The sequence below is a fragment of the Callorhinus ursinus genome, unplaced genomic scaffold (genome assembly GCF_003265705.2).
Source record: "Callorhinus ursinus isolate GAN/ISIS: 27379988/994484 unplaced genomic scaffold, GSC_fseal_2.0 scaffold16, whole genome shotgun sequence".
In the NCBI taxonomy this organism is placed as follows: domain Eukaryota; kingdom Metazoa; phylum Chordata; class Mammalia; order Carnivora; family Otariidae; genus Callorhinus; species Callorhinus ursinus.
Genome location: NW_027397078.1, coordinates 23,442,785 through 23,458,547, shown reverse-complemented (window position 1 = coordinate 23,458,547; position 15,763 = coordinate 23,442,785). Strand labels below are relative to the sequence as shown.

At 37.0% G+C, this 15,763-nt stretch overlaps 1 protein-coding gene across 4 annotated transcripts in view; it reads left to right on the top strand.

Annotated features, from left to right (window-relative positions):
- The window catches only part of POLA1 (DNA polymerase alpha 1, catalytic subunit), a 299,784-nt gene that overhangs the window by 136,771 nt on the left and 147,250 nt on the right, over nucleotides 1-15,763 (top strand). For all 4 annotated transcript variants that reach the window (XM_073901954.1, XM_025857680.2, XM_073901952.1 and 1 more), the window contains 2 exons: nucleotides 10,413-10,591; nucleotides 12,311-12,442. In XM_073901954.1, coding sequence (XP_073758055.1) covers nucleotides 10,413-10,591; nucleotides 12,311-12,442 — 311 coding nt within the window. The remainder of the gene's footprint in view (nucleotides 1-10,412; nucleotides 10,592-12,310; nucleotides 12,443-15,763) is intronic.

Below are 15,763 nucleotides of genomic sequence, written 5' to 3'. Positions count from 1 at the left end.
AGGAGGGGTCCACATTAGTGAATTGGAGGTCCATAGGAGGTCCACATTAGTGAATTGCAGGACAGCAAATGCCAGCTACCATAAAGATCTGTAGAAAGCGTGGAAGGTCTCCAGGCAGCTCTTTGCAGGCATTTTGCTCCCTGTCCTGTGCGGGAGCCACATTGTGGTCTGCATCCTTTATTCCTCCACCCCAAGTGAAAAACCAGGGTAGCTGTTCTTCACTAGAGGATTTGAGGCCCCTGTTACCAGTTCTCAGCCTGTGGTTTTAGAGAGGAGGAGGGAGGAGGTGGGAAAGTAAGGGGAGTGTTAGGGGGTGCATGGTTTCTAAGAGGTGCAAGCTGTAGGCATAAAATTACTGTAATTTGTTTTTAAAATTCTAAATCTGTTTTCTTTATATAAAAAAAAACTGCAGTTAGTGAACTGACACTGTTAAATAAGTTGAAGTGTACAAATGTATACATAAAATACAAGCCCTCCAACTGCCTAATCACAGACATAAAATAATTCTCTTGCTTTTAATGTAGTTTTTATCTTTGACTAATGAAATGTATTACAATGTTGAAACTTCAGTGAAGTTTGATACTTTGTCCTTTTAGTTAGTACAAAGAAATCAGGAATAATGGCATAATTTCATTTAGGAAAATTATTAAGTTCATGATTTTTTTTAAAGACTCTTTTGTGGAGAGCAAGTATATTTTTCAACTACCTTTTTCTTTTTCTGTTGCTTTTATACTACTTTCCTTGAAATGAAAGGCAAGCATCAAGTGTTGGTTTTATCCTGTGGCTTCACTTTGGAAATTCTCCGACTATTTTTCTCCCTGTCAAGACACCTCCTGAAGTCTGTCTGGTGGCATGTTGCACGGCCAGGTGTTCTGATGGGAAGGCCATTTTAGTGAAAAGGATAGAGGATAGTCTTTTAAATGAGTGAATGAATAAGTGTGTTGAATTGAAAGAGAATAATTTGTTCTCTCTAATAACTAATGGTCCTCATTATCCCACAGTAAAATGTGTATCATTTTTCTGAAACCCATGTAAGATTATTGCTACTGGGCTTAAATAAAGCAAAATTTTACCCTTTTTCATTTGTGAATGGAAAAAAAATACAGGATTACTCTTCTTACACAATAGCCCAATGGGAAACATGGCCACTAAAACTTGGAACTCTTAGCTTTTGTTCTCCAGACCATAGGTTTTTTTCTCTTCTCTTGTTCTAATGAAAGCTCTTTATCGTCTGTGGAGGAAATATTCACAATATGCTTCAGCATCCAAATAGTCTTCTGTACCTGGCAAACAGGCCAGTGATAAGAATAGTCTAAAGTTCATCCTTGAATTTCATCTTTTAATAAATTTATATTTCATGCATAACACTACTTAGAATGACATTATCTTTCCTCCAATGACCAGTGATTTGTATAATAGCTATCAAGTACATTTCTTCATGGTCAGTGGTAAAATTGCAGGCATTTGGCTACCTGGTCAGTTTTCTCATTGGTCCTGAGAAACTATGGATTTTTGAAGAACGTGAGAATTTAGAATTTAATCTCTGAAAGTAGTCCTTAAAACAAGACAGCACAATTAACCCAGGCTCTTCCTGGATTAAATTGGAAAGTAAAAATTCCCTTTTTAAAGAATGGCCCCAGGGTCCTGAGATCGAGCCCCGTGGTTGGGCTTCCTGCTCAATGGGGAGCCTGCTTCTCACTCTCCCTCTGTCTGCCACTCTCTCTCTCTGTCAAATAAATAAATAAAATCTTTAAAAAAAAGATAAAGAATGGCCCCATACCACACAGGTTACAGAAGGTATTTTTTTTTTTTTTTTGTCAATAGACAGGAACCAGTAATATCCAAGAAATAAGTGCAACAGCAGGCCAAGCAGTGTTGTGGTGCTTTTGACAGGCCCAGGGAGACAGGCCTGCAAAAGATGGTGGGGAGGTGGTGGGTAAGGTATAGGTGGTTGGGAGTAGGGTGATGGCACCAGCACATGCCTCAGGTATTACTTTGTGATAAGATTCTCACCTTTTTCGCAGTTAAGCTCTTAGAAGAATGTGCATACATGACCATCATTTGCAAACCTTAAATATTTTCTGTACCATAATTAATAAAATTTTGAAAGTAAGATCACATCAGATGCAAAATAGGATATCATCTTGTCAGCTGGTAAGAACCATCTCTTCCAGGATGGAGAGCCATTCCATTCACATCATCAAATGGAATATGATCCCAGCCTACTTTTGCATTCATTGAATAGATTAATGTTGAAGACCTGCTGTGCTCAGCATCACAATAGGCACTGTGAGGGAGATGAAGTCATGAGTAAGCCATGGCTCCTTTGCTCAAATTACAGCCCAGTCCATTTAGTTGATTTCACTGTCGTAGGGAAGTCTAGTGGACAGTACCGTGCATGTCCCAAAAGAGGTAAAAGAGAGGATTTCAGGCACTCAGGGGAAGCAGAGACCACTTGTGGCTGGGGCCACCAGGGAAGAGTTTATGAAGGTGTTGGCATTTGGGGCATTATGGGAATGCACTTTGGAGAGGCCAATGTGGCCTTGGGAATGGTTGCCTCTTCCCACCTCTCATTAGTTCTTCCAGCCCATTGCAGAATGGCAGGGGCCCCAACCTCCACGGTGGTGACCCAGGCCATCTCAGCCACTCCACATGGCACATGAGGGCCTGCAGTGACACTGCTCACCTAAGTCAGGCAGAGACCCCTGGGAACTTGGAGCCAAACTGGGGCATGTTTAGGATGATCACTGGGACTAATGTTCTCCTGGCATTGTAACACGTGGAATTTCCAGGGAAAAATGGGAATTTCTCTTATTTATAAGTTAGATCAATTGTTAAAAATTTTTAACTTTACTGAGAAATAATTGACAAATATAATTAAATATATTCAAAGTGTACAAAGTGATGATTTTATATACATATACATTGTAGAGTGATTACCAAGATCAAGAGCATTAACACATCCATCACCTCACATAGTTTCCATAGTTAACTCTTTTCAGTGTGGTGAGAATGCTTATGGTGAACTCTTCAACAACTTTCAAGTATATAGTGCAGTAGTAACTATAGATCAAGTTTTTTTAAAAAAGATGCATTAATTTAATTAAGTATACAAAATAGCACTTACCAACACTGTGTAGCCTATAGAAAAATGGGTAAGATGTAATAAATGAAAATAGCTGAACACAGCACTGTATACAGATTAAAATTATGTTAAATATATATGTGTGAATAAGCCTGGAAAGGTTGAAGGTGGTGAATTATAGCTTCCTTCTTGAAAAAGTAATATTAAAAATAACAGTTTTTACAAAATCGGAAGAAAAAAATGGTTAAACCACTACTAACTTCCAAAAAGATGTGTTGGGGCACCTGGATGGCTCAGTCAGTTAAGCTTCTGCCTTTGGCTCAGGTCATGATCCCAGGGTCCTGGGATGGAGCCCTGCATCGGGCTCCCTGCTCCGCGGGGAGCCTGCTTCTCCCTCTCCCTCTGCCTGCCTCTCTGCCTACTTGTGCGCTCTCTCTCTCTCTCTCTCTCTCTCTCTCTCTCTCTGTCAAATAAATAAGTAATCTTTTAAAAAATAAAATAAAAATAAAAACATGCATCTAGGGACCTCCAGCCTGGCTTCCTCTCCCCCCCACATATTTACCAACATGGCTGGGGAGAAGAGGACTTTGTTGTAAGAGCAGCAATCCTTGGTCTATTATTTTGTGCTATTTTATTTTCCAAGTATTTTTTCAGCATACACTTACCATCTCTCAGATTTAAAAATAGGAAAGAAAATACTTCCCAGGTTTTTTCCTGCCCAGAGGTACACATTTCATAAGTTAAAAGTCAAATTTAGGGGCGCCTGGGTGGCTCAGTCATTGGGCATCTGCCTTCGGCTCAGGTCGTGATCCCAGGGTCCTGGGATCAAGCCCCGCATCGGGCTCCCTGCTCTGCGGGAGGCCTGCTTCTCCCTCTCCCACTCCCTCTGCTTGTGTTCCCTCTCTCGCTGTGTCTCTCTCTGTCAAATAAATAAATAAAATCTTTAAAAAAAACCCGTCACATTTAGAGCTATCATCAAGGGCATTAGAACAGTTGTGTGAGGTCATGAGGGTGCTGCACATTAGGATTTTTTTTCCTGTCAAGATTTTGGGAGTTACCTTCTGCAGGACAGTAAAAATCTTGGGAGTTTATTTAACCTAAGGGTTTGGATATTCTTTTTTTTAAATACTCAGAAGTTTTCCATTTGTGTTATGGAGAGGTTTATTGTATCTGTGAAAGGCCGTTTCAGGTGTCTGCCACTTGTATAGTCAGTTTTTTATCTTGAAATTGGATCTACACTATTCTTAAAATGTTTTATTATGGAAAATTCTAAACATGTGCAATAGTAGGAAAAAAGTCCCCAGGTGCTCATGACCCAGCTTTAGCAGTCTGCAACTATGGACAATCTTATTTCTCTTTTCCACCTGCTCCGATTATTTTGAGGTGAATTCTAGATACCATATAATTTTACCTGTAAATACTGCATTTTACATTCCTAAAAGATACTCCCCCCTTTCCAGCATAACTACAGTAGTATCATCACTAGTAAAAACAACAACAACAACACAATTGCTTCATTTCATCAAATGTCTAATAAGCGTTCGTATTTTCTGATTGTATTAAGGGTGCATTTCTTTTAAAAAGCTCCCTATTTGAAGTGGAATCTAATCAGGGCCCATATGATAGTTAGTCTCCTCTTTTTTAATTCATCCTTCCAATTTACTTATTAAGAAATGGGGGGAGAAAAAAACAAAAAAGAAATGGGGGAGCGGGGTGTTGTCCTTTACAATTTCCCTTATTCTGGAGTTTGTCACTTGCATCCTACTGGTATATTTTAACATGTTCCTCTGTCTCTTGTATTTCCTATGACGTGGTAGAGCTAAAGACTTGACTGTATTTCAGTTCAGTTTCTTTTAGTTTTTGCTAATAATGCTTCCTGGGTGATGGTGTGCACATCTTTGAGGAGGTACATAATGTCTGGTTAGAATCAAACACATTTGGACACAAACTCACAGGTATATCATAAATATTTAGTACTCATTTTCTTACCTTTTTCAACCTGAACTTTCTGGTGGTATAATGTCCATTCAGAAAAAGCACACAAAAGCTAACTGAACAGTTTGATGAATTTTCACAAGGTAAACACATACAGTGTAGTCAGCCCTGAGCTCAGGAAACCTGTATTACAACATCCCCATAAACCCTCTCATGCCGCCTCCTAGAGACTATCCTCTTCTCCCCCCAGAAAATTACAGTCCTCATTCCTGACATCATAGGTGAGGTTTTCTTATTTTTGGACATGACATAAATTGCATCTTTGCTCTTTGTGTCTGTCTACTTTCATTTGTATTATGTTAGATTCATCCAGGTGGTTATACTTCATTTCTTTGTAGTATTTCACTGTATGACTATACCACACTTGATGACTGTCTAGTGTAGGTGCACCTATGGGTTGTTTCCACAATTGGGTGATTAGGAATAGTGCTGTTTGAGCATTCTCGCACATGTCTTCTCTTGAATGGTTGCATGTATTTCTGTTGGGTATATACTTAGGAGAATTGCTAGGTCCCAGGGGACATGTATGTTCAGCTTTAGTAGATATTAATTTTCCAAAGTGGTTCAACTGATTTACACTCTGTACTATCAATGTATAAGCACTCCACATTCTTAGCAACACTTGGTGTTTTGTGTCATCTTCCTTTAATGTGGCATAATACTGTGATTTTGCATTTCTTTGACAAATGAAGTTGAGCATCTGTTCACATCCTTTATTGGCCATTTGAATATCTCCTTTTGTGGGGTGCCTGGTGAAGTCTTCATATAGTTTTCTTTTGGGTTGTCTTTTTCTTACTGATTTGCGGGCATTCCTTATATGTTCTAAATATGCGTGCTTTGGATATATGTGTCACAAGCATCTTCTATTTGGCATTTTTTAAGTATAATTTACATACAATGAAATCTATCTTAAGAGTATCATACATTCCATTTATCAAAACAAAGAACTTTTCCATCACCCAGACATTTCCATTTTTTCCTTCCCAGTCAGCATCCCCTCTCACAAAAGAAACAATTCATCTGATTGACCATAGGTTAGTTTTGCCTATTCCAGAACTTTATATAAATAATTTTCTACAGTGTACACTTTTGTGTTCAGCTTCTTTCACTTAGCATGGTATTTGTGAGATTCATCCATCTTGTGCCATTTATCAGCATTCATTCTTTTCCTTTGCTGAGTAGTATTCCATGGTAGATTATCCCAGTTTATTTTTTTCATTCTGTTGGTGGACGTCTGGATTGTTTCCAGTTTCTGGTTATGATGAATAAAGCTGCTTTGAAAATTCTTGTACAAGACTTTTTATGGATGTACTGTTCACCTTTTAAAAATTTGTAAGTATTTTTTTCTTTAATCATACTAAATACTCAGTTTGTATATTGTTCTCTAAGAAGTCCCAGACACATGAAAGCCAGGATTCATGCAAAAGATAAATGATTCATTTCCTAGAAGAAATTTTTAGAAAAAAAATTCACAGTAAGAATCTATTACTAGTAGCTTGAGTAATTATTACAAACAACTGCTTGGGGATATCAGTTTCTCTCTTTGCTCATTTGGAGTTTCATTCATATGGATTTTTCCCTTGTTCCCACTTGTATGGACATATATAATTGGCCTTACTGTAGTTATTTGCATTTGCACTAATAGAGATCTTGTCTTTTGAAGGAAGAGAATTACTTGGTCCAGTGGCTCAGCCTCTCAACTGAATGCTTTGAATTTGGAACAGTTTAAATAATCCTTGGGAATGGGGACAGGTGAACATTCTAAAAACAGGCATAGCTTACAATGTTTAGAAAGTACAATGGTAGAAAAATTAATTTTGTGCTACATGTCACATTGGAGGTGTGTGTGCTAAATATCTGGTGATCTTACATAAAAAAAAGCACTGCTGAACTCATCTACCCCAATGCCTATGATGTTACTTACTATAAATACTTTTTGAAACATGAGAGCTTTGATCTTGTTGCCAAAATAATGTGAGATCCTGTAAATTTTCTAATTATAAATGACAGTACTTTAATTTCATTTCACTTTGCCTTCTGTCCTCCCCATCCTGCCCCCGCCCCCCCAAAATGGTGTGACTATCACTACAAGTCACAGGATTGAATTAAAGCACACATCATTTCTGCTTACCGCAGGGAGAACCATGGCTGCTCTCCCCCCAGATAACTACTGTGAGTCCCACGTAGGCTCTTCTTTCCTTTATTCTGTACTGGACCAAATGGTTGAAGTTGCCTGTCAAAAGCTAGGCTAATAAAAATGGAAGTTCTTTTTCTCAAATAGGACATAAAATTTGTTTCTTTAAGCCAGTTGTTCAGAGAAAGCTCTCAGAAGAGATACGGAATTTGGAATTCAGTTTTGCATCTCTTCCTCAAAAGACGAATATGATTACTTGCTAGATGATGAGCAGTGTAATATTGATTACACAGTGTATATGACACCTTTGATCATAAACATGTCGCTTTAATGTCTTTTCCAACAAAAGTTTTAATTTTGGAGGGATAATAATTACAAATGCAGTTCCATGTAGTGGCTCTATTTTGTACATTTTAAAATTTAGAATCTACCTCTAGGTGGCAGCACCAGATACTTTTTTTTCCTGTTTCACTCCAGCCTTAATGAGTTATGGTATAAGCAGTAAAACTTTTAAGTCTCCCGAAACTTTGAAATAAGCTGCTTGTTGCCAGTTCCATGAGGATTTGGAAACATTAGTTCCTATGTTGAGTAAGCCTAGATTCTGACCTTTAAAAGAAAGATTCCAGCAGCAGTGATCCTTATTTTTTAACATGACATATGTTTTCATAAAAAGATTTAATTTAGCCCTCTGATTTGCCCGTTGAACTTATAATTGTCCTCCCAAGAAAATTACTTTTTTATGACATTTTTGTATCCAAGTAACTCGTACAGGGATCATTATATACCTAATATTTTAAGGTAATTACAGTGTCCCCTCCTTTTATATTTTTAAGATTTATCATTGATCTATTACCAAGAATGCTGAGATGAAACCCCTTCTCTTTAAAGAAATTCAGCATGGGAATCAATCTGAAGTAATCCGCTATGCCACTTGGCTTTGTTATTGCCATGGGCAGATTAGGGTTGTTTATGGAATTGGACATTAAAGTAGACATTTCATAAGGCTTGATTTTTTTCATGACTTTTGGCCACTTGTTGGGCATTTCTCTGTAAGTAACAAGAGGACCCTTGTCCACTTTTGGCTTACTCAGCAGGCAGGCTCCCCTGTGGCCTCACGTACACTATTTAGGCGGATGCTGGTAGGGTGGCCTAGAGAGAGCTTTCGTTGTTTCCTTGCTGCAGGTTGCCCATTTCTGGGTATGTGCAAAACCAGTGTTGTTTCATTTCTGGATTTTTGGATTGTGAAAGAAGCCTGCCGTTGAGAAAACCTTTGCCTACTGTTTTTCCTTACTTTTGAATAGTATTGGCCTGAAAAATTGATGAATAATCATACCATCAGAGAAAGGGTGAAGTTCTTCCTCATAATTGTTTATGAAGCAAAACATTACGTGAATACAGTTGGACTCACAAACGTTTCAGGAATTTGCAACAGTTACCCTTCAGTACAGAGAAGAAATGGCCTCATTCATGGGTGTGGCCTCTCACTCATTTTCTCTGCCCCTCTTTGTCTTTAAATGGGAAGGTATATATTCCCACACTCTTCACTAATTTGCTGTTTCTCTTAGGGGATAGGTAATTTGTAAAATAAAAATATATAGTGAGCCTTGGGGCCAGGTAACCTCGGTTACAGTAATCTATGTCACTAAACAATATTTTTCTAGTTGTTTTTAATGTGTACTTTTTGTTTTTATTGTACGATCATGTTAGGAAATCCTCATTTCGATTAATTCCTACAAAGAGCAGCTATTAACTTGCTGTGCAGTTTGAACATGTGTTCCATATATTTTTCCAAATGCATAATATTGAGTGAATATCGTCTAGATTAAATAGTGTTCATCTACAATTTTATTTTTTCATTCATATGATATTTATTGCATGCTTATCACATGCTAGGCACCGCTGAAAGGGGTTTGTCCTCTAATGTCTGTTTTAAACTTCAGAAGTGCCTGGTCAGTGACACTACCTCCATTTCATAGGTGAGAAAATTGAGACTCATAGTCTCTTTTTAGTCTTTGTCCAGCACCTTTCCACCGTGTCAGTCAGCCTCAAGTGTAGATGTCACTTGAAAATTGACCAAGTAGGATTTAGGATCTTGTCACTGAGTTCTGAATACATCTGTTTGATTATCTACTTATGCAGCGTTGTTAGAGTTAAAAGAGTTTCCAGATATTTTTGGTATTTGAATTTTTTGCTTAGTGACTTCTATATTGTTTATTTACCTTTATGCCAAAATAAATTTGATAGCTTTCCTTAGATTTCTAAAAAGCCTAGAATTTGTAGGGATTTCTAAAGGATGATTTCAAGAAAATGTTTTAAGATACCGTGTGTATTAATTACCTTTACATGTAAATCCATATGGTATATTTTGACAGATACGCCTTGACCAAAGGTAAATAAAATTGGCTGGCTTAAAGATGTTTCTTTAAATAGTTTGTGGAAATGAGGAAGCATAAACTAACTCAGTCAATGCATCGATTGATTTCTTGTGTCATTTTGATTGAAATATGGATGGTATATTTTGTTTCAAGATTGTCGGGAACGTTTCGGCCTATAGAATCTGTAGATCCATTGTTTTTGCACATATTTTAAATTTCTGAATTCAGAACACCAAAAAACCATGTCGCGTTTTGTCTCAGATGCTGCTACTGAATTTTAACCACTGAATTAGATTGCACCCTACATGCTGTTAACTACTGAGCCAAGATGGAATCGACCACTGCATTGAAATCAGGGTTAGCAGTTTTTCTGCACTTGAAGGCGTTGTAATAGCATTGAACTTGTTTTCTTTAATGGGATTTTTATTCTCTATTTTCAGTTTTAATAGTGAAACTTTGATTTTAAGAGATTTCTTAATAACACTGCATATTTATTTGAGATTTTCACTGTAACTGTAAGAAGATAGTAAAACCATCCTATAGACGTAGTTGCTTCTGAACCCAAACATCTGGGGGCATATCTGCATTGTGTTAGTGCATTACTGCTGTTTCCTTGTTTTATTTAATAAAGTGATCTTTTGTAAAAGGATAAGTCAGTTGTCCATGTGGTGTGAGCCTTTATCTAGAGTTCAAATGGTTGTGTATGTGTGTGCATGAATTTAAAATCATTCCTTTGTGGGTTTTCTTCTTTGGGGTCTTTTTTGTATATGGGAATTCAAATAATTTTACCTCTCTGAATTTGTTTTTTCTTTTACATTACTAGGACTCGATCCCACCCAGTTTAGAGTTCATCATTATCATAAGGATGAGGAGAATGATGCCCTCCTTGGTGGCCCAGCCCAGCTCACTGATGAGGAGAAATACAGGGACTGTGAGAAATTCAAGTGCTCATGCCCTACATGTGGAACAGAGAATATTTACGAAAGTGTCTTGGACGGTTCGGTTAGTTGTTTCTTTGTTTCTTTTCTTCATTTTGTTAGCCAACTAGCATAGAAGCCTTTCCTCCCCCACTGTATGTATAAAAGGGGAGGAAAATGTTTCTTTCATGCATTTAAAGAATTTTAGCATCATATGAATTCTGCCTTCACGGCTTCATTTCTGCTTGAAAATTCTTAGTAGACTATGCTTGAATATTGTTTTTGGCTTCCTAGAGTGGTTGCTTGGCCTTGGTTTTTAAATGGAATCTCTTAAAAATTCTAAAGTACCTTAAAGTATTTTTTATTGTAATTCCTTAATTAGTAACTTGTATTTCCCCACTCCCAGCCCCAATTTATTAAGACTTAGAGCAATATTTGCCTTTATCTTAAATCAAGTTAATGGGAACTAAGTGTTTTTGGAAAGTTTTTGTTTATCTTTACACATCCCACTTGCCTCCTTTTTGACAAAGGTACTCTGATTATCTTTTCTGCTGTCTTTGCATGTCAGGCATTAAAAAAGTCACAAGGAAACATTCCTCTCAAGAAGTACTGCCAAAAAATGTATCATTGACCTTGGTTCAGAACTTGAAACTTAGCCAATTTACTTGATTCAACTGCAGTGTTATACATGTACTAGCCATTGGCAAATGAGTAGGCAGGAGAACTGTGTAAAACCTTGAAACTGAAAGAAAATACATCCTTTATCTAAATTAAAAGTAATTATTTTAAGTTAATTTGGACAAACAGCAGATGTTTTGCATTTTTTTGAATCAAAACAAAGCAGTCTTTGGAAGCAAGTGCAAGGAAGAGGCAGACACAGATCAGCAATACTTGCTAAATCCTTGAGTTTTGCTTCATTACAGCTGTAAATAAGATAGTTAATTGCATGGAGGCTTGACGACTTGCAGATGGGCTAACTGTGGAAGAGCCGATGTCAAGCTCTAAAATCTCTTCCACCTGGAATTGCTTAGCGTGGCGGGTAGGGTTATGTACCAGATTGGAGCAGGAAACCAAGATGTTTAAGTATCAAGAAGGAAAACAAATGCTCCAGAAACCCCAACAGTTTTCCTATATATTCTATTTGCTTTGTTTTTGCTTAAAACAAAACAAAACAAGAGGTTTTTTCCATCTAATAATAGTTAATTCTTTCAAATTTCTACTGTTCTGCCTTCCCTTCCCCAAATAATTTTCATTTGAGTGGGTGGTGGAGAGGGAGGATTACAGAAATTTTAGATTTTCTAAGGCGACAATAAGTGATTGCTTTCTGGTGTAGTACTTAATTTTTAGACTTTAATCGTCAAATTAAGTTGCCAATATGAAAGGAAACTAATGTCATTAGTGCGCTTGCTACTATCTTCAAGTTTGGAATGAATAAGTACAAATTTAAAATTTTGATCAATATCTCTAAGAATGTTTATGTTCAATAGTGTGACCTCACTGGTATTTTCAGAAGGAAAATTATTTTATCCATAAGATCTGTCATATATTGAATGTAAAAACAAGTGATTTCAGGGTTTTCCCTTCAACTTGTTCTCTATTATTATGGTGGCAAAAAGGCAGGAGGTTCGTGTGAGTAAGGGGATCTTTGAGAGGACAGTAGTTGAAAAAAGAGGGTTAAAAACTCACTAATGAAATGAATTAATAATATTGCACACCAGGACAGCATGTTAGTTTTTAAGCCCAAAAAACCCTTTCCTGGTCTTGCAGTAACCTTTTGTGTGTTTGTCTCTTCTGACTTCTGTAGGGAACTGATATGGAGCCCAGCTTGTATCGCTGCAGTAACATTGATTGTAAGGCTTCACCTTTGACCTTTATGGTACAGCTGAACAACAAATTGATCATGGACATGAGACGTTGCATTAAAAAATACTATGAAGTAAGTATCCACAATGAGTTTCTTAAATATGCAGCTTACTTAGGTTTGGTTCTTCTTCTTCTTTTTTTTTTTTTTTTAAAGATTTTATTTATTTATTTGACAGAGAGAGACACAGCGAGAGAGGGAACACAAGCAGGGGGAGTGGGAGAGGGAGAAGCAGGCTTCCCGTGGAGCAGGGAGACCGATGCGGGGCTTGATCCCAGGACCCCGGGATCATGACCTGAGTCAAAGGCAGACATTTAACAACTGAGCCACCCAGGCGCCCCAATGAGTGGTATTTTAAATACTGAATTTTTGCTTTAAGGAGAAATGAGAATATAATCAGGAAATATTGTAGTTTGTTGTTACCTAAGTAAGACTAAATTAAGTGGTCACTCAGGTCTTTGGCCAGAGGAGAAAAAAAATCAGTATTGTCTGTCTTTGGCAAGAAAAGCCATAGCATCATGTGTGGTGATTTTAAAAACTTCTCAGTAGCTAAGACTTTATGTTTCTGTGGTTAATCTAAACCATTTCATAGCTGTGTTGTCCAGGGAAATCAAACATTTTTTAAAAGATTTATTTATTTATTTTGAGAGAGAGGGAATACAAGTTGGAGGGGCAGAAGGAGAGGAGAGAGCCTATGGAGCAGATCACCACCCACCCCCAACCATCCCCTGTGAGCCCAGAGCCTGACACAGGGCTCAATATTACGACTCTGAGATCAAGACCTGAGCCAGTTGGACACAACCGACTGTACCACCCAGGCGTCCCTAAACATTTTTAAACTTTAAATGCAATTTGTCATTTTAAAGAGAATGTCTCATTTTTATAAGTACATACTAAAAATGCTAGAACAGTGAGTGAGCTGTCTGCGTTAGAAAGAAGACTTTTTTCAAAGTATTTGTTTTGGTTTTAACATATTTCATAGGGGGTGAGTTTTTTTCTTCAAAACTTAAAATTGAAAAAACCACATACTTCCCACTTGATTTTTCTTAGTATTTATGTCATTTGTCATCTAAACAAAATTTCTATTATGTGAAAGCTCAGTGTAACTTATTTAAAGAAGCTACATTGGCAAAGCATTTCCAAAAAATGCTCAGATTCCATTAGTTAAAACCCTTGACTTTGATCAGTATCATCCTTTAATATCTAGTTACATTAGTTAACTTGCATATAATATAGCATTTTTTCTTTAAAAATCCATATCATGAAAAAATCGATTATTAGATCATTAGGATGAGGAGTAGAAGCATAGAGTTTCAGTATTGTGATTTTGGAGTAGAATAATTTATATTTGTCAAAAACACCCAAGTAGGTTTGTCTGAAGACATTTTTAAAATAATAATTATGACTACATTTTGGGAAATCTGAAACATTTTAGTGAATAATCCTGAGCTATGCTTAATGAACAGTTGGATCGGAATAAAGGTTATCTGTGGGTTCACATTCCGCAGTAGATGAAACGTTCAGCACATGTAATGTTAGGCCTTTATTTAGCATGAAGAGCCCAAATCAAAACTATTCAGCTCCTCACTTACAGCTCTCGTTGAGCAGAGCATGATTCTTGACTCTTGGGAAGAATTCTGAGTTTTCTCTCAGTGTTTAGTCTATCAAAATCTTTACCATGGAAAAGTTAATACTAGAAGAAACTCATCCTCTTTCCTTCTGTAAGAAAGGATAGTCTGTTTTGACTAAGTTGAGGATAGGCAGAAAGGGATTTGTATAGTTAGAAATATGCTCTAACTGAAAGATTGATTTCTAACTGAATTGTATGTGGGTGGTGGTGGTGGTGTGGGTATTTTTCAAGCTAAATAACCTACTTTTAGGCATCTAGACATTTAACCCAGTGTTTCCGTAATATTTGCTTTAATTGTCTTGTCTACCAGCTATCTCAACAGCAAGTAACAGTTTTCCTCTAGTTAAGTGTGTCCTGGATTGATTTTTCTATAGGATTTCTAATTAAAGTACCAAAATAGCACTCCTGAAGTTGAAGACTGATATGACTGTCCTCAAAATCAGGAACCTATTTCTCTACTTGCTGATCTTAGTCATATGTAATTGGATGGGAGAGAAAGAAGTCCATTTATTTGTTCTTTTTATGGCCCCATGCTGAACTAATGTCTCAGATATTCTCAAGACTAGAGCTTTTATACAGAATGCTCAAACACCTCTACATTCTACTTCACTGGTAGACTATTCTCTTTTATCCTGTCCTCAGACTTAAAGGAACTTTTGCTGATAGAGGGATATGGCACTGAGTTTTTGGGTTTTTTGTTGTTGTTGTTGTTATGCCTCAAGCGATAGTGATGACAGTTCAGTGTGATACACCATAGCGATGGCAATCCAGCTGGAGATTAATACATCACCTGTACTGGAGACAAAGATATTGGTAATAAGTACTGAGGTAAAAGGACTGTTTTCTGAAGCTAATGACCAAAAGGGTTTCTTCTTATTTTACAAGTTAGTACTGGGCATAAAAATTGTCCGTGGACTAAGAGCAAGAGACAATATTGTTTTTCATTTTAGTCTTAGTATCACTGCAAGGAAATGCAACCTACATTAAGAAAGGAAGGCATCTTCTTTATAAGGAAGGAACTTTAGGAAGACAGTGGAGGAGTATAGTACTTGACCTAACACTATAACCTGCCAAGGAACACAGTTGTAGATCACCAAGAAATCAGGTTGTCAAGAACAAAGGGACAGGAGTTTAGGCTAGCAAAATATGCTTCTGAACCACTTTTTAAAAAAATACATCATATACCCTGTTAGTTTCCGTCATGAATAAAATAGTGCTGATCGAATAAACGTGGTGTAACAAACATTAACAATTTTGCATATCTGAGAATCTATATCATATAATGTTTTTATACTGGTTCCTTCCATAGGAGAGAATTTCTCTCTCTCCATATAGCAGTGATTGTATCCCTTGAATTCTCATTTCCTAGAACATTTACATTTCAGTGTACATAGAAATACAAAAGGCATCAAGCAAGAAAATATATTAATTGCTTTAGGAGGAACAACAACTCTAATACTTTATCCAAGACTTGATGGAAGCATTGAAAGACTTAGATATCACAGAAAGCTCTAATTCAAAGTTCATTTTGTGCCCTGGTCCTTGTTGGTTCCCCTATACAAAGTTAAAATCGAACTGTATTTTTTGAAAATCATAAAAAGCCCATGTAAAGACTGTATCTCTAAGCTTTGAAGGATGTTTTTGAAAGACTCAATTTTACAGTGAAAAATTGATATGTGTTTCTTCTCCCCTTAAATTCTGCTCCAGAAGAGCAAATAGACACACACACACACACACACACACACACACACACACACACACACACA